Below are 19677 nucleotides of genomic sequence, written 5' to 3'. Positions count from 1 at the left end.
AAAAGTATCAGTGTTTTGCGTTATAATCGATACTGTAACATTTGAGACAATGCGATATCGCTTTTCACAGACTAAAGTGAAAGTAAACGATTGAGGGAGGAATCTCAAAATACTGACAAAAATACTGTTAAATCAACCCGAAGCACTGTTTTCATCTGCACATTTGTTCTGCTGTATTTATTAGTGTTTTTAGTTGTAATTTGCTTAATAAGTTGCTTTCAATAAGGTTTTAAATTTCTTTTAAGAGGTCGCACTTTACAATAAGGTTCCATTAGTAATGTTAAATAATGTATTTAATATTATGAAGGTTTCATTAGTTAATGTTAATTCTTGTATTTACTATTATGAACTAAGAACAAACAATACTAGTACGCACTTATTAATCATAGTTGAACATTTACTAATACATTATTAAAATCCAAATTCATGCTTTGAGGTGTGCCTGAGCTTATTTTAACTAATATTAACAAAAATGAATAAATACTGTAATAGATCTGTTTATTGTTTGTTCATGTTAGAAATACAGTTACTAACATTAGCTAATACAATCTTGTTGTAAAGTGTTACCAGTTAAGCTAACAGTTTCTTCTGTAATACTGAAATTGTAATTAAGAATTGTTAAATTTATTAGAATGCTATATGGCAAATGATTTATTAGAATGATGCCTATTTTACTCCTTAATATTTTATTTTTCTGCTGGGCCAGTGAAAATATTGGCAGCTCTAGTGAAATGATATACACTCACCGGCCACTTTATTAGTTATACCTTACTAGTACCGGGTTGGACCCGTTTTTGCCTTCAGAACTGCCTTAATCCTTCGTGGCATAGATTCACCAAGGTACTGGAAAATTCCTCAGAGATTTTGGTCCATTTTGACTTGATAGCATCACGCAGTTGCTGCAGATTTGTCGGCCTCACGTCCATGATGTGAATCTCTCGTTCCACCACATCGCAAAGGTGCTCTATTGGATTGAGTTCTGTGACTGTAGACGCCATTTGGGTACAGTGAACTCATTGTCATGTTCAAGAGACCAGTAGCCATTACAAGATGGGTACACTGTAGTAATAAAAAGATAGACATGGTCAAACGATACTCTGGCAGGCTGTGGCGTTGACACGATGCTTGATGGGCCCAAAGTGAAACAAGAAAATATCCCCCACACCATTACTCCACCACCACTAGCCTGATTCTTCCATACAAGGCAGGATGAATCAATGCTTTCATGTTGTTGATGCCAAATTCTGACTCTACCATCCGAATGTCGACTCTGAAGACTCATCAGACCAGGCAACTTTTTTCAATCTTCAATTGTCCAATTTTGGTGAGCCTGTGCGAACTGTAGCCTCAGTTTCCTGATCCTGGCTGACTGGAGTGGCACCCGGTGTGGTCTTCTGCTGCTGTAGCCCATCCGCCTTAAGATTTGACAATGTTGTGGGTTCAGAGATGCTCTTTTGCATACCTCGGTTGTAATGAGTGGTTATTTAAGTTACAGTTGCCTTCAGCTCCAACCAGTCTGGTCGTTCTCCTCTGACCCCACAGAACTGATGCTCACTGAATATTTTCTCTTTTTTGGTCCATTCTCTGTAAACCCAAGAGAGGGTTGTGTGTGAAAGTCCTGTCTGGCACCAATAACCATGCCACATTCAAAGTCACTTAAATCCCCTTTTCTTCCCCATTCTGGTGTTCGGTCAGCAGCAGATCATCTTGACCATGTCTGCATGCCTAAATGCACTGAGTTGCTGCCATGTGATTGGCTGATTTGAAATCTGCGTTAATGAGCAGTTGGACAGGTGTACCTATAAAAGTGACTGGTAAGTGTATATTTCAGCATAATGACTTAACTGAAACTGAAACATGAATATTTCATTCAGACTTTAACATTGAGCCATGCACGCTTGAGCAAATGAAGATATTAGGGCATGTGTGTATATATATATATATATATATATATATATATATATATATATATATATATATATATATATATATAAAAGATATATATATTATCATTTTAATGCTGCGACAACATTTCACCATGGTACCAAAAATGGTTTTGTGTATAAGTACTTTTAATGTGTCTTATCGACATTAGATATTGTAGTATGGTGACGTCACTTGTTCAGACTTAAAGCATCATTGGTAACTTGTCATTTCTTGTTATCTTGAAGGATGGCAAGATGGATGATGTCCAGAATGAAGGATGGTTGCACAGATGACCTGTGCACTAGGGGCCCGTGTGCAGTCTGTGTGATTAGAGGGGTTAGTTAGAGACCCGAAAGGTTAATGTGATGTCATAGAATAGGTCAAAGGTCATATTTACTCATAGGTGGTTATATGAGCTAACAATAAATCATTACAGCTGCTAGTCTGAAGGTGAGGTTCAGATGGAGGATCTACTGTGATTTGTCATTGTCACAAACAAAAGCAATCGCAGGTTAAAAAAATAATTATGATTTATTTATTTAAAAAATTCACCAAGGTTGAATTTATTTGATCAAAATGCTGTAAAATAGTGATCCTCCGACGTTTTATTACAATAAAAAAAACTACTATTTTTATAATATAATTAATTCTCATTAAAACTAAGCAGAGTTTAAAAACGTTTATACATTTTTGTTTATCATTTTATGCTCTAGAAACTTTATTTTATTATTATCAATGACAAAAAAACAGTTCCTGCTTCATGTTTTTGTACAAATTATAATATATATTCGAAGAAAATATATATTACAAGCTTCTGTAAAAATTTTTTTTACATTTAATCAGCAAATGGGCAATTTAGGTTGCAAAAGATTTCTAAACTTTTTTTAAACTAAAACTTTTCATAGTAAAACATTTAAATATATTCAAATAGTAAATTAGTTATACATATATATATACATATTAACAATGCTAACGCGAGCTCATCCAAGTTTTTTAAAATATTGGTAACACTTTACAATAACAGTACATGAATAATGATGTGTTAATATGTAAACTAAACATTACTTTAAACTACAACATGAGTCACATTAGTGAATAACGGCTACCTTAATTATTTTTTGTACTAGCTATTAATTATTGTATTAATTAACATTTAAGTTTAAGCAAAATGTAACCAACATGAACTTATGAGCTGTTAATGTATAATTATGTCATGACTAGGGCCAGACAGAATCTGCGGACATTTTTAGCTATTTCTGCGGATAATTTTGTAAAAAATCTGCAGATTTATGCAGAAGGATTTTGGGAGTATCAGAACTAAAAACTTAATATATGAAATAAAAAATAATACATTTTTAACTTTCAATGTTTACAATGCAAATCCAATTAGATCCACTTATTTGGTAAACAAAGCAAGTATCTTATATAATATATCTACTGAAAGACAGAAAATGCTACAAACTGCACTGTAAATAAATCATACGATCATTTTCATTTTAGTCAATAATAATACTGATATTAATTAAAAAAATTAATAAATATGAATTTGCACACATTCACACTAGTAAACAAATTGACTCAATGATGGGCTAAAAATCTGCGGATTTCTGCGTGCGCAAGAAAGTCATGACTATACTTGCAGCGGCACATCACCATTAATTCAGCTACTCATGAACTCCTGTGTTTAAACTGTTGACGTCGACTGAACACTTTTCTATTGTAATTCAGTGTAAACGCACTAGACAGATGTGCATAAGCAGTTCATGAGTAGTTAAGAATGAGTTAATGATGATGTGCCCCTCCAAGTAAAGTCAAAACATAATTATACATTAACATATCATGAGTTCATGATGGTTAAATTAAGCATAAACTAATGTGGTAATTAATATATTAATTAGCAAACAATCATGTATTAACAAGTAATTAGGTAGCTTTTATTTACACATTAACTTCAACACGAGTCACATGAGTTCAAGTTAGTTCATGATTAGCGCATGCATTAACTCATCATTAATTCATAATAAAGTAATGTTTAGTTTACATGTTAACACATCATTATTCATGAACTCTTATTGTAAGTTACCAAAATATTTGCTAATTCTAATCTGATACCATAGAAATACCTCATTAAATGAATGTTACACATAAAATAACTCAAATTAAGTGGTTACAAAAGAGTTTTATTTAGATATAGCCCAATGAGGGCCAAAATGACTCTCTGATCATCTCATAATGGCAAGAGACTCTCTATGTGTAGCAGGCAGACATAAGTAGCCTACCTGTCCGACCGTCATCCATCTTGCGTTTATAAGCACGTCCTGTAAGTGATTATTGGGCCCAAACCCTCGGGACGTGTATTACTGACTGCAAGAGGATCACTTGGCGAAATGGGAATTAGCGCTAATCCCTGCAAACGTGGCCCCAGACGATAGTCTGCTGTACCGCTGTAAAGATATACTCACAGTGAAGCCAGTAATGCCAGTAGTGTGAAATGTGTGTACACTCAAGTACTTTGTCTGCAATTAAGCTTAATGTCGAGAATTTAGCCAAGAACTTCAATACAAAAGTAAATAATTAGCAACAAGCAACAATCTGATGATATAAGCATAATGTGTACAACAACACAAGCATGAATGAATATACAATAAATGAATGATGTAATGATGTACAAAAAGCACTGTTTATAGTCATTTAACAGTCTACAGTAGAGTTATTTTGGATTATAAAACAGGCTAATTGAAGTGTAAAGTGCTGTTTTTCCAGCACAATCTAGACCTGTTGGTTTTGAGTGGTTTATCGGGTAAAAAGTTGCTATATTACTTACGTTTTCTTCACATTTGGCCAATTATTGACTGCTTATTGTACACCTCACTCTCTGTCTGAGGCTGGTCAGAGGTCGCAGTGGGGTAGAGTTGTGTCAGGTGACGCCGTAATCCGGGTTTGTTTTGTAAATCTGAGCTGCAGTGACGGACGGGACGCGGGTAAAATACATCCGCGAGTCAGACCGTATTAATAAGACGCAAAGCTGCTCAGCGCTTATTACAGGAATGAGGGAATTCTGGTGAGTGAGCGGAGACTCAGAAAAAAAGTACTGTGACTATATTTTGTCATATTTCCATGTCAGAATCTCTCGGGAAATTCCTATGGGATTTTAGAATAGTTCATACATACTCATATTAATTTACCTGCTGTTGAACAAAGTGTGGTCGTTTTTAAGTAGCTAGCGAATGTTACAAACCTTTTAAATTATTTGTTAGCTACTTATTCACAGGCTGTTGTGACTTTTGCCTTAAAAGGGATAATTCACCCAAAAATGAAAATTCAGTCATCATTTATTCACCCTTCGCTTGTCTTGTACCAAAAGGTTTCAGTTTTTTGTTGTTGTGTTGAACACAATATTGAACAATGTTGACTGCAACCATTGACTTTCGGAGGCTGTAGTATTTGTTTTTCTTTTGGAAGTCAATGGTTACATGTTTTCAACATTCTTCAGTGGCCTATATCTTCTTTTGTGTTCAACAGAAAGGAAAAAAAAGCCTCAAACTAGTTTCAAACAAGTCGGATGAGTAAATGATGACAGAATTTTCAATTTTGGGTGAACTATCCCTTTAAGTATGACACTAAAGTTTTTTAGCCGAAACTCTTATCTTTGGTGAATTTATAAAATGCAAATAATTCTCTACCCGTGCTTTCAGAGTCAATAAAACCTAGACAGGTAAAACAAAATTTTAGAACACATGGACTCAAGGTCTTATGAAACAAAACACATGGGCAATTTCATAATTTATTTCATAAAATTAAAAAATAAATAGAAAAAAGTACTTATTTACCATATTTACTAATGCATTTCAATTTTTCAAAAATGTATATTATTTTAACGAACCTATTACAATAAAACCATACAAAAAATTCCACTTATAAAACAATGGAGTTCAATTCAGAATACACTAGTCATGCTGAACCAGCCTTTGCCTTGATTTGCATGCTGTCTTCTGCTTTGTCCCCTATTCGTTGTGACAGTATGTACATTTTTAAAAATCTGATTCATTTACAACATTTAATTAATCATTTCAATTCAGTTTGCTTTTTTTTGTAGCTCAACAATAAAACAAACAAAGGGTTACATTAAAATAGAAATGAGAATCTCTGTTAAAGGCATACCCAACCCTTCCCAATCATTTTCCCTCTGGTGTGCCAAATCAAAGGATACAAAGGGACAACTCTGGCCCGCAGGCCCTAGTTTGGCATCACTGAACTACAGACATATGCTCAGCATCGCATAACCTTACAGTACACACAACAAAGAAGTTATTAATTCATTTTATGTTCATTTTGAAAACAGTTAATGGACATTATTTGGTTTTAAATTAACCATTTTTGATCAATGACCAGTTCTGAATTCCAAAACTTAGCTATAACTGGTGTTTTGGCAGAAACAATTTGTACCATTGTACACTGTGTGTATCCCTCTTCATATAAAGCTAATTAAACAAATCACATAAAACACTTCCTCATTCACAGTACCTTTTAACACACCGAACAGATGTGCTTTCATATTATGACGATGATGTATGTGACATGACATCAATGTTTGAACAATCTGTAATTGCGTATGTTAAATCTGTGGGAAGGTTAAACAGCTTGTGGTCAAACTGATTTAAAGCCCTCTTTGTCCTCTATAACTGCATTATGCCTCAGTTCATGAGAAGATTTATCTTTACCTTAAAAAACTGCTATTCTTGATATCCTGATCCAATCGGGTATTGACAATCTACACTATAAGAGCTACATTGTGCTTTTGAAGAATCTGCCCGCACCTTTGTCCTTTTCAATGGAAGATAATGGGGTAAAAAGCAGCATTGTAAAATCTGGCCAACACACCCTTTTTAGCAAACAGCCCAGATCTTTTCCCTTCCAAATGTCCTAGTTTGTTTCTCAGGAGAGTTTTGTCCTTGGTAGCGACAGGGATCATGTCAGGGATGTGAGCACTTTGTTTATCCACTGAGGTGGATCCTAAAAAAAAAACTTCGAACTTAAATTGTTAAAGTCTCTTTCAGTTTCTTCCTGTTGGTCTCGTAACTTTACTCATGTGCTTCTGGTTAATTTTTCTCCCCGTACCCTCAAGCAGACTGGCCTCCCGTGGCTTAGAGTGTGCAGGACGAGTATACAAACCCAAACTGACCCGAAGAAACAACGGGTGTGATGGCACATTCCGCTCTCCATGCCTCAGGGGCTGCTGACAGAAATGGCAAACACAGGTGGGGAGTTTTGGTCCAACATAGCAGACCTGGAACCAAAGCTGAATCAGAGGCCATGAGGAGTTGACCTCACTGTAACGGCTGCATGGTAGCTTACCTTCACACATACACACAGTGCAAGCTCCGGCCCCCTCTGTACATTGTGTGAATGTAGACATTGTCTCATGCCAGTGAAGTGGAAGAGGAGGCTTGTTTACAGATAGGGGTGGATGGGTGGGTACATCAGTTTCGTGTGGATTTATTCAAACTCTCTTGAAGGACTCCTAAAAGTGTTGCTTATATTCTTCTCTCCACAATTATGGAAAAATCGTGGACGTGTATTTTTATTTGCAAAAGGAAAATTTCTTTGCAATTACTACTACTGGAAAACTGCAATATGATTACATTACTAAATACTTCAAGTAAAAAGTAATCAGATTACTAATTACTTTACTTTGAAGTTGCTTTCAAAACGTTTAAAACATACCAATAAAAATACAAAATGCAGCTCTTTTAGTAATTTAATATTGAGAAACATTACAATGTTTTGATTACAGCAGCTTGACATTCAAAAGACTTCTCATCATTTAAACCTGTTTGTCTTTTTTTTAACACAAAAGAAAGACATGAAGAAAACTTGATACCTGTAACCATTGACATACATAGTATCAAAAAGGACTGCAGTGTTTGGGTGTTCTGTGTTTGTCTGAGGTAATTAGCCTACCGAAATGTGTTTATTCCATACAAAATATAAAGCTCATCGGTCAGTTCTTGTCATGTGACTCGCGGTTTTCAACTGGGTGTGCCTGGAAAATGCGAGCGTGCGCACACAATAGGCGCAACAGCCCCATAAGCAGCTAAGGTTCTCTTTACATTCAGAAGATACCTTCTCTCCTCATCTTGCACAAAAATCCAATTTAGCGGGTGCCATGTCCTCTGTGGTGACAAGTGTTGTTGTAGAACGCTTTCTCTTCTAGTGCTTGAACAAGTTGCTGGTCAAGTTAAAAGCAGTCGAAAGTTTTTTAGAGATAGACTGCATTTCACAGCAATATTTTTGTTTTTACGCTCAATGAAATTAATGTTTGTATTTCCAGTTGACAGCAGTAGCATGTTCTCGAGCTATTAAAAAGTGCATGTTTATTAACTGACATTGCATCGGATAACGGGATTTAAAAGAAGTCTTTTTCTTCTAAAAACTATATATTTGTATCATACGTAAACCAATTTCATTGACTTTAGTAACTGTAATCAAATTACACAAATTTAAAATGTAATTTGTTACATTAATGTGTTCTCCAAAAAATCTAATTAGTTAATACAGTAACACAGTACTGTGGAACACGTAACCTAACTCTGCTTAAAAATATTGTGGCTGAATTCAAACTGAGGTCAACAGAGAAGGACCGCCACTTCAAACACGGAAGCAAATGTTCAGACTTTGATTGAAGAGTACCAATTTTTTTTTTTCGTTTTTCAGTCAATTAACTTGCTTTGATTAACTGTTTACCTAAAGAAAAACAATGTGTGCAAGGAAAATAAACATAGTAAATTTTGATTTCAGACTTTAAAGATGTGATTTTATGTGGCTTGCATTTTTTTATTTGCATGGGGATTGAAACCATCGGAAAATAATGATTACTTTACAAAATGTTGGGTAGACCTGTTGCTCCAGTTTCCCCATCCTAATCCTGTACAGTGTATATGAATGACCAGACAAGTAATTGAAATCATGGGTTAAAAAGTGTGGGAACCATAGCCTGCACAACATTTATAAAGTATAATGTTCCCCACCAAATGTCGTCCATGCTGTTGTGTATATGTCAACCACTAAAATAAGAAAACCTAAAAGCTTTCAGTTGTTAACTACTGTTGCACACAATTGGACTAACTAATTGCTGTTGTGTAACAGTGGAAGAGTGTGGTAACAGGAGTCCCCCTGGGCCCATATGCTGGGGGCAGATGGACCGCGGGTTATTGAAGGAGACGTTGAATATGATCAACCCCTCCAGACTGCCTGGAACAGGTGAGGACCACCAGCGTGAGCCGATCTAATCTCATTTAAATTTCATCAGCCGTTTCTCAAAACCATTTCAAGTGTGTTGTGCATGCATTCATTATAAGTGAGTGAAATGTTTATCTAAATCTGCCTCATGTCTTCATACTTGTAATTTCTCCAATCAGCAGCTTTTGCTTTAATCCTAAGTACGGACCCTACAGCAACCACACAGCTTGAATGTTTTCCTGAGCCTTTTCATCTGAGGGGGATTTTCAGTGGCTTATTTTCATTTACACTGAGATGTTTGTACTCATTCCATTTATTTCCCCGTAATACTCCTCATCATTATAGCATTTCTGGAAAGGTTCCACATGTGAGTATATTTCACAACAAATCCACAATGCAACACTAATAGCATTATGACCCCCATAAAAACATGAGTAAACAATGCAAAACTTTTAGTCTATTATGCACACACACACACACCCAGATTTGTACACAATGCACTCACATGTACATGACGACAATCACAGTGTTACAAAGCAATACACACATTCTTAACAACCCGCACATAGATGCATATCAAGCCTCCTCAGTGAGATAGAGAGAATAATTGAGGCAAGAAAGAGGAGAAGGATATGTGATGTTTGCAGTGTGGGGGATGAGGGTGTGTTTGTGTGCATGGAGGGGGCGAGCTGTGGGGGCGGAGAATAAAGTACTGGCTCGCCTCCAGCGCTGACGAAAGCTGCTTAACCCTCCCAGTTACCATAGAGACTGTCAGGCGCAGCTACCAGTGAGAGAGAAAGAGAGCGAGACGGAGAACACCAACAAGCAAAGGCAGCGGATAGAAGTGGAGAGGGAGAGGAAAAGGAAAGGAGCAGTTGGAGACAGGGTAAATTAAAGGGAAGAAGAAAGAAAAACAGAGGGTGCAGAGGACATAGAGGCTGAGATGGAGGTTCAAACCGAATGCAGTGAACCACCTCCATGCGACCCTCAACCACCAGGAAAGCTCAACAAAGCCGCCTTCAAGCTGTTTGGCAAGCGTAAGTCCGGCAGCAGCATGCCGAGCATCTTCTCTGTCAGAAACAAAGGAGAGTCCACCGGTAAAGCTGCTGGCAAGACGCTGGAGCTTGTTAGGAGCAAAACCCACGATGGCTTAATAACGGACACTCCTTCGGAGCTTGACAGCCACCGGAAAGAGGAATCTGCCAGTAGTGACCAGCTCCACGCCGGCACACCAGATGGTGTGTCCACCGCCCCCCTCCGTAGCTCCATCACCAAGTCTTTCAGCTTCTTCTCTTTACTGCGCCGGAGCAGCAGCCGTGCAGGAGATGGAACTACTACAGTGGGACGGAGAGGACGAGGACTTAAGGGGCTTTTCAGCAGCATGCGTTGGCGGCGGAAGCCCCAGGTTCAAGAGGACACTTTGGAGGTGGCCAAGGAGGTAAAAGAGGGAGACCTAATACTTTCCCCTAGCTCTGGCAGCGTGAAAACAGAGAAAGACATGACATTGACTCTTGAGCCCCTGCCGCAAGTGTTTGAGGAGTCTCCTGTCCCAGGGGATTCTGACAAATGGAAGGCAGCATCTATGCAGGAATTACAGGGTACTAATGAAGTGGAGTGTGGGAACTGCGGTCCTTCTCTTTCCCAACAACATACAGTCACTGAAGAGTCTCCAGCTCCTTCTCCAATACGAGTCCAGACAGGAGGGCTCCAAAATGATAAACATAGCAGTTCTACACACTTGTCCTCCATTCCAACCTGTGCTTTGACCCCTCCAATGGAGCACAGTACAGCCGACCCGCAATCTGAGCAGTCTGTGGATCGTCTATGCTCCATGTTCACTGATGTTACTTCACTAAAAAGCTTTGATTCGTTAACAGGCTGTGGTGACATCATCGCTGACCCAGAAGAGGATTCTGGGAATGGGGGAAGTGCCACAAGCAGTGGAACTGGTAGCAGTAGTGGGGGCTGCATGGGTCGTAGATTAAGTGGAGCTGGGACAAACTCGGAGAGATGCTCTCCTGCCAAACCTCCACTTCCTCCTCAGGTCAGTAGTCTTACATCTATACATGCTTCATGCTACATGCCAGCCCACCAAAGACCACGTGCGGCTCCTAAAAAGCCACAGGGTAGTGGTGTGGTTGCCTATATGGGTGGAGGGGAAGAAATGGCTAGTCCTGAGGGTGTTGATGATGCTGATATGCAGGGTCTTTGGCATATGTTGCCTCAAAAGGATGAAGACTCCCCTGCTCTGCGTCGGGCAGAGCCCGTTTTGCATCATGCACCGGCCCGACTTGAGAAAAGGCCACCTCAAGTGAAGGCGCTCGGCCTTAGTAAGATCCCTGTGAGTGGAAGTAGCAAGATGGGAAAGCAGCCCCCACGCCCCTCACCTCCTCCTGTCGATAAAGAGCTTCAGGATGCTCCACCAAGTGATGAAGGCTACTGGGACTCCCCCACACCTGGCCCAGAGGATGAGGACAGCACTTTTCTTCGTCGGGATGGCCTGCTGAGGGACAGCTGCTCTGGGGATGCACTCTATGACCTCTATGATCCTGACAGCCCTAGTGCTGCAGGCTCAGACGATGATGCAAGTTCACCAACAAAATCTGCAGGTGATCTAAAAATGAACTTGCCTTCCCCAAAATGCTCGTCTTCCGCCACTTCCTCATTCCGTTCAATGAAAGGCAGCACCAGCCTACCTCGAGATTCCAAGATACCTATTAGCGTGAGGCAAACACCACCATCCCATTCTTCCAGTCAAGGAGCGCTGTCTTCCAATCTTAGCCCGACTTCAACCACCCCTCCTAAAAAGACAGATGCCCCACCACGTACTAAAATACCTGTCTCGAAAGTTCCAGTCCGTCGTTCTGGCAGCAAGGGCACCCCCACATCACAAAGCAGGAAGTAGAGAGCTCAGAGCCCCATCAGATATTTCTGACAATACAAATCTATCATAAGAGCTTTAGGCCAAAACACAATGTCCTTTTATATGAAGCAATCAACTTCCACTTTTTTTATTTTACTCACCTGGTGAGAACTATATCTTTACTGTTTTTACATCTTTGAAATGATTTAGTTTTTGTTGGGGGGGTGATGTTTTGCATATTACGCCATAATAATATAATTAAGAATTTTGTAGAATGCACTGCAATATGTAATACACGACATTTATAATAATGTAAGCTTGATTTTACAATACTTACCAGCCTTTGAAAAAGGAATAATAAAGTAATACGGATTCTAAGAAGAATGTTTGATATCAAAAACTTCTCATTCCTTTTCAGTGGAATCAGTGAAACTGTGCTAATTTCTTGCTTTGTCATCCCAGCAGCACTGTGTAAAACGCAGCTGCGATTTTTATCTCTCCACATATAATGAATTCTGCAATCTGTGTGAGATATGACCAAGCACTTCTGACTCTCCTAAATTAAGCTGCATGGGGACTTATACACTCAAACTGGATCAGGGAACACAGCCTTTTGTTTGAGACGCTCTTTCGTATAACACAACACAACACGACTTCCTATTGACAATTGACAATTGAAAGAAAATCATTCTTTTTACAGAAACTTCACATTTCTTACTCTTTTATATTGGAAGGACCTCACTGTGGAACTTAGTGCACTTCTTGTTTTTGTCTTCTGGAAAACACAACTTGCAGAAATAAATCTCTGGATCATAAGTATCCTCCTTTTTCACAGTGATTTGTACTATTCTGGCTAACCTGGACACAGCTGGATATTTTTGAATGTAGCATGACATCACTACACACAGGTTTGTTTTTTGCCTGCTCACTGCATAAGAGAGAGAGAGAGAGCGAGCGAGCTATGGAGAAGCCCATATGTATCATGAGTTAGCTGTCTTCCATCATGCGGCCATTCTCCTGGAGATGTCATTTCCATTTGGCTCTCAGATTTGGACAAGACAAGTCTTCATGTGAGCATCCACCGCAGAAGAAATGGCTTTCTTAATCAGTATTTTTTGTCTGGTTTTCCAGTATCAAATATTCTTAAATTCAGCTCATGATTAAGAAAACTATTTTTTGCATCATTTGACTTGAACCACCAGTCAAAAATACATTTTTTACAGTTTTTTTCTTATGTTTTCACCACTGGGATATTTTATTTGTAAGCTGTAAAACATTTTCTCTTCAGAAGGTCATTGTCATGCCTTCTTTCTTTTGTGAAATGCTCTCTTTCTTTATTTAATAAATAAAACAACTCTGTGTACATCCAGGAAGTGGACATCTATTCAAGTCTTGCACCATTTTGCACATATTCATAACAGGGCCATGCGGGCAGGCAGCTTAGATTTGAGCTGTTTAATCGCAGAGACGTAAAGAGCATCACGGTTGTCTTTTTTGCAGTCTGCTGGGATTTAAATCCCACCCATGAGGAAGGAAGAAGAAAGCTGGTCTGGGTTAAGCTGTCGGCGTGAATCCGGTTGACAATGGGAGGTGTTTACTGTGGGTCATGGGGGAGAATTATGGGCTTCCATTGTCATGGATCTGTTATTGATGTGGTTTGGGAGAGTGAGGTGAAAGAAGGAAGTGCGTGTGGAGTGAATACAGATAAGAAAGAGCTATGCTCGATTTAGCGCTTGTTCATTAAGGCCAAGTGGATGGAGATATGTGTGCGTGAAGGGGGGATTTGGTGCAGTCCCAACAGTAATGGTGCAGCGAAAAAACATTCACTCCTGAACAGCTCTCTCGTTGCAGTGTGGCTTCTTATGTAAAACCTTATGTAACGCCATAACCCTGTGATATCATCCCTACACATGAGAAAACGTGTGTATGTTTATGTGCACGAAGCTGTGGTCTTAAAAATTTGTTTGCGACAGCTATGACTGCACTGTAATTGGGTCGCCCCTTTAACTTTTTAAATGTGTTTTATTTGTTTGGTGGCATAAAATTAGACATTACTGCTGTATGCATAAGCAGAGCTGACGGGGAGTGTGTATGTGTGACTAATGGTTGGATGGCCTAGTTTTCAAAGACCTGGTTCTGTGAATGAGAGAGAGAGAGAGAGAGAGTGGGGGACAGGGTCAAAGGGAGAGAAAAAAACACTGGTGTTACTACTACAGTGATGGTAAAATTAGGGTAAAATATGATGTTTTAGATTCATAGGCTAGCATTTTGTTCTTTGTGCATGTTCAAAAACATGCTAATGCTAAGTAAACTGTGATTACATTGCAAATGCAGTGCATTGTAAACATCGTGTGCACTCTAATTGCACAGCAGGTCTAGAATAGGCTTCAAACTGGCAGTTGGGATGTTATTTGTTGATGTATCAACTCGCAGTAAGACAGTTAGCATGTGGCTGACGGAAGGGGGTGGCTTAACCTGATGATCCCTTAGCTCATATTCTCATTAACTCTCATCGCACCTGGGAGCCGGACAGGATACCCCATAGCTCTATCCTCGGCCTGACTCCCGCAGGAGCTTAGAAGGCCTGTTTAATAAGCTCAGAATCTGTTCCAAAACCAGGACTAGAAGCAGAGTAATTATGGTTAGATTTCGATAACCATGTAAATGACCCTGGGTGATCAGGAGTCCTAAAGGCTGAAATTTAAAATAGTTTTTGTATTGTTATTTATTTAATGATGCAATGTATTGTTATAGCCTTGTTATAGCCTCAGTGTCACATGATCCTTTAAAAAAAAACTATTTAATAGGATGATTTATGTGTGTTCAAATTAAATTGGCAGGAGTAAAATGATGTACAGTATGTTGTCTACAAACAATCCAGCTAAATTTTGTAACTGTAATTCTACAAAATGTTTTCCATTACAAAACAACAACAACAACAACCCCATGAGCTTCACAGGTGCAATTAGATGTTAAAAACAAACATTTGAGGAATGTGATTTTCACAAGATTGTATATCTCATGTTGTTTTTCTGTATGGCTGTAATTCCACAATAATATTATTGGATTTTGTCAACCCAGGCTCATTCTGAAAACGTACCCCTTTATATATTTTTGGAGGTCGCGAAATACGTTCCTGGAGCTCTGTTTTTTTTTTTTTTTTTTTTACAGTTTTTGTTTTCGCAAATTGACCAGAGGCTGCTGTGTACGCTTTTTGAGATTTGATGATCAAATTTCTCTCATGACTGCTATTTGCGCCTGCTGTTCTCTCATAAATCCACTAGAGGCCGCTGTCGACTGACTGACTGACTTGCTGTCAGACTGACTCACCCTCCTCCTTCCCTAAACCCAACCAATAGTGTTTTCAAAATCACAGATTGACCTGCCCACCGCCTTCCCTAAACCCAAGCGACAGTTTTAAAAAGCAACCCAGAAAAAGAAAAGCCCTGATTTTGACCACGTTTTCAGATTTTACCACATTATTACCCTGTTATTTACTCGTTTATTTTATTTTTTGGCTTGTCTTTGTTTTACTCGCTTGCTGAACTCGATCCTTGTCCTCGTGGTTAACTCCTCTCTGCGTCTCAAGCTAACTTGACAAACTGGTAACAGTGGGAAAGCCGTCCATATTGAGGTAACCGCTCTGCTGGTAAGAGCGAAAAGGAACGGCGTCATACCGCCATGTAACATTCGTTTTAAAGATGAAATGCAGCCATACATACTTCTGGATACATAATTCGTGATCTCCAGAAATGTATATATGTTTTCAGAATGAGCCTATGTTGGATTTTGTACATGCAACTTAACTGCTTACATTATGAAATGATTACAAACTCTGAATTTATTGTGTACCCCATTTTTTACGGAGGCTTCATCAACTTTTAGAACTATTTAAAACAGAATAATATTTACAAATATTACCGTATTGTTCCATGAAAATGTTGTTCTGAAATGTAAATCATGCCCTTTTTCTAAAATAAGTCACATACATAGGATGGCCTGAGGGTGCGTAGATTAACAGCACTTCCTCATTTCTCATTTGCAATAATAACATTGTGGTGGCATTCGTTTCCACTGCCATGAATTGTCACCATTATTGTTAATGTCAATGTTGTAAACAGTTATGTTGTTTACTATTTTTCTGGAAACAATACAATTAATCGATTTTTTAACAGATAGCATGTTAGCATAATTGGAACCTTTTTGTTAAAAATGGGGAGAGGTTTATATATTTAATTACTTAATGATTTTATGAGCCGTACATTTTGCAAATTCTTCGAAAATATACCATTGTATATTCTATATAAGCTACTATACACAGTTTTAGCCTCCATAATAATATAGCTACGGTGTCTCCTTGTTCTCTGTGCTTGTATCCTGTATCCTGTGGCTTTTGTTTAGCATGTGCTAGTATGAAAGAGGGACAGACGAGAGAGAGAGAGGATGAAGAGACAACAAAGTCTCTTATAGAGTCAGTGTAAGCAAGGGGTCTATTTACAAGAGGCTTTGCTTGGGTGGAATCGTATTGAATTTGATTACAGTGAACAGAGAGAAGACACATAAGAGTGCATTTGTACAAACAAGTGAAGGAGAGGGAGAGAAAGACTGCTGTATTTCAAGACAGAGTGGAGGATTGTCTGAAGTAAACCCCAAATGTCAGATGGCTCTTAGAGGTGAAAAAAGCCATCAAACTCGTACATTAGTGGGCTGCCATGATCCTAAAAGCTAAATAATTCAGAAATACACAATGTTATACAGCATTCGTTGAGTTAAAAGTCTACAGATGGTCTCACTAACGCCCCACTTTTCTCAGAAACGCTCTTTCCTTCATCTCCAGGGGAAACTGCAAGCGGTTGCTTAAAACTTCTCAAGGGATTTGCCTGCTGTCCAAGACTGAACTTTTGTTGTGTAGTCGAAGTGCTCTGAGTGAAACGCTCCCGGTTTTTCCTGTTCGACGGCTTTTGGTTGACAGATAACTTGATACGGAGCAAACGTAGACCTCTAATATCTTTCGCTTTCCCTGCTTCCTTTCTTTCTCTCCCTTTCCGTTCAGTATCCTTACTAAATGTCTGTCTTAGAGGAATTTCCTGATTATGTTGAGTTTTTGAGTGGATTTTTGATTCCTGATTTTTAGGTACAGTGGAGTCTGAATACAATTGCCTAAGATAATTATTTATTCATTCAAGTTGAATGATTAACGTAGTGTATTAGTATTTGAATGTAGTGTTTGTATAAAAATTCACATTCACATGTCTTGAATGTGCTATATAATGGAAATCTGCATACACCTAGGCATAGCTGAATAATAGAGTTTAGTACATGTAAATGACACACTATGAGCCTCCAATATCATTGTTTCCTTGTTCTCATGTAAATCCTATGAGTGCTAAAAACCCAATAAAAAAAACAGGTCAATTGGATCAAAACACAGACTCCAACATTCCCCATGGGATCATTCATATCCACACCTCAGTCATCTTTTGATTGGCCACAACATTTCTAATGTGATTACAACAATACCCATTCCCCCTCATTTTTAAGTTTATCTAAGCTTGTATTAAACATTCAATGTATGTGGGACTCTTATTTTGAAAACAGGAGAGGCAGGAAGATTAAAAAGGAGCAGTATTATGAGGCAGCCATGCATAACAGCTTCTCAGAACACAAAATGTGGGATATATAGACTAAATGAAATCAGTGCCACCCCAAAGAGGCATAAGGTCTGTTTAATTGTATCGATTGTTAGTTTAGTGTGTATAATGTGAATTTGTTGCAGATGTTTGTAATGAGGCAACAAACACATGTACCATAGACTAACCATTTTCCGTACTCAACAATGTTCCGTATACAGATGACATTTTAACGCCAATGCTTTCACCCCTGAGCACAACAGAGACCCTCCTACCATATATTTCTGAGAAAATTCAGTAAGTTTGTTACGTCCACCTATGCGCTTAAAAATAGACAGTGGGCAAGCTAAACATTTAAAGCAATGACAATATGCATTTTCATTTAATGTATTTATCAGAAGGTATTAAAATCCTTATGAAATGAACATTATATTATCACAAATTGTTAAATAAATTATCTTTTGTTGAACAAATGCTTTGAAATGGGGATATCTAAATGTCAGATGTGGGTGATGACCGCATGGTGCAACTCTCTGCCAGAAATAGCCTGAGAGACAGGCTGCAGACGCTGTTTGCATAATCTTTGTGCAGTGATGATGTTTATATTCATAAAAGGTCAGTCAAGTTAGTGTTAATTTGCATGAATTTAATGTTTTATTATTTTAATCTGTCTACTATATTAAAATAAACATGATATAAAAATGTAATGATTGTTTAGTTATATCATTTCAAACAAAAATTAATAAATATAACATTAACTTCAAGTTAAACATAATAATAGTATATTCTGACATTAGTTTTTAATAAGACTTAAAGCAACGCCCATTTTTGTTGGTGAACTGAAGTTATGCGCCCTGTACGAAACATTATTTTAATCGTGTACGGAACACCATTAATACCTACCATCTTCTCATCTTTTTTCTCGTCTTTTCTCAAAAACTACTAAAGACTAAAGACTCCCCAAAAGACATCAATCAAAAATTGGATTGTTCACACAGAGAATGAGCACACAAACATGCTTATCTGGCTTTAGCCCCCCTGTTTATCCCCCCCCACAATTTCTGTTTAACAGAGAGATTTTTTTCAACACATTTCTAAACATAATAGTTGTAATAATAATAACTGATTTATTTTATCTTTGTCATGATGACAGTAAATAATATTTGACTAGATATGTTTCAAGACACTTCTATATAGCTTAAAGGGACATTTAAAGGCTTAACTAGGTTAATTAGGTCAACTAGGCAGGTTAGGGTAATTAAGCAAGTTAGTGTATAATGATGGTTTGTTCTGTAGATTATCGAAAAAATATATAACTTAAGGGGGCTAATAGTTTTGTCATTAAAATGGCTTTTAAAAAATTAAAAAATGCTTTTATTCTAGCCGAAATAAAACAAATAAAACTTTGTCCAGAAGAAAAAATATTATCAGACATACTGTGAAAATTGCTCTGTTAAACATCATTTGGGATATAACAAATACTATGGAAACCATTGGCTATTGGTTTTCAGCATTTTCAGAATATTCTTCTTTTGTGTACAACAGAGGGAAAAAAGGCTTGGAACAAGTTTCAGTTTTCATTTTCATTTTAATTCAAGTCTGAGTAACACTTTTTGCTTCGTTCCTCAAAAAAAATTTTGTGTGTGTGTATACACTTTGCCCAGCATAAATGAGTACACCCCTTACAGAGCTCTATTAAATTAATAGTTTCTATACACTCTCAGAAAAAAGGTACACGGTGGTACAAATAATGCTCCTTAAGGAACAGTTTTGTAAAAGTTGTACCTTATATGGTACAGAAAAGACCTCTTGATACTGTTCTGTACCTTTTATGGTACAATTTAAATGAAGGTACACAATTGTTCTCATAAAATAGGTACATAAGTGTTGGACAACTCCTTTATTACAATATCTATGAAAATAAATATTACTGGAAAGGCAAAGTGATTTATGAATAATTTCCCTATTAAAGCATGATTTATAACTTATTAGCGTATGTTTAGAGAAACTCATAAACAT

At 37.8% G+C, this 19677-nt stretch overlaps 1 protein-coding gene across 1 annotated transcript; it reads left to right on the top strand.

Moving 5' to 3' along the window:
* Window positions 1-9944: 9944 nt before the first annotated feature.
* amer2 (APC membrane recruitment protein 2) lies at window positions 9945-13350 on the top strand. The gene has a single exon (XM_056451054.1). The coding sequence runs from the start codon at window positions 10109-10111 to the stop codon at window positions 12068-12070; it is 1962 nt and encodes a 653-aa protein (XP_056307029.1). The 5' UTR covers window positions 9945-10108; the 3' UTR covers window positions 12071-13350.
* The last annotated feature ends 6327 nt before the right edge of the window (window positions 13351-19677 follow it).

The sequence above is a fragment of the Danio aesculapii genome, chromosome 24, assembly GCF_903798145.1.
Source record: "Danio aesculapii chromosome 24, fDanAes4.1, whole genome shotgun sequence".
Classification (NCBI taxonomy): Eukaryota; Metazoa; Chordata; class Actinopteri; order Cypriniformes; family Danionidae; genus Danio; species Danio aesculapii.
Note: the sequence above shows the minus strand (reverse complement) of the source record. Positions and strands in the feature narration are given on the sequence as shown.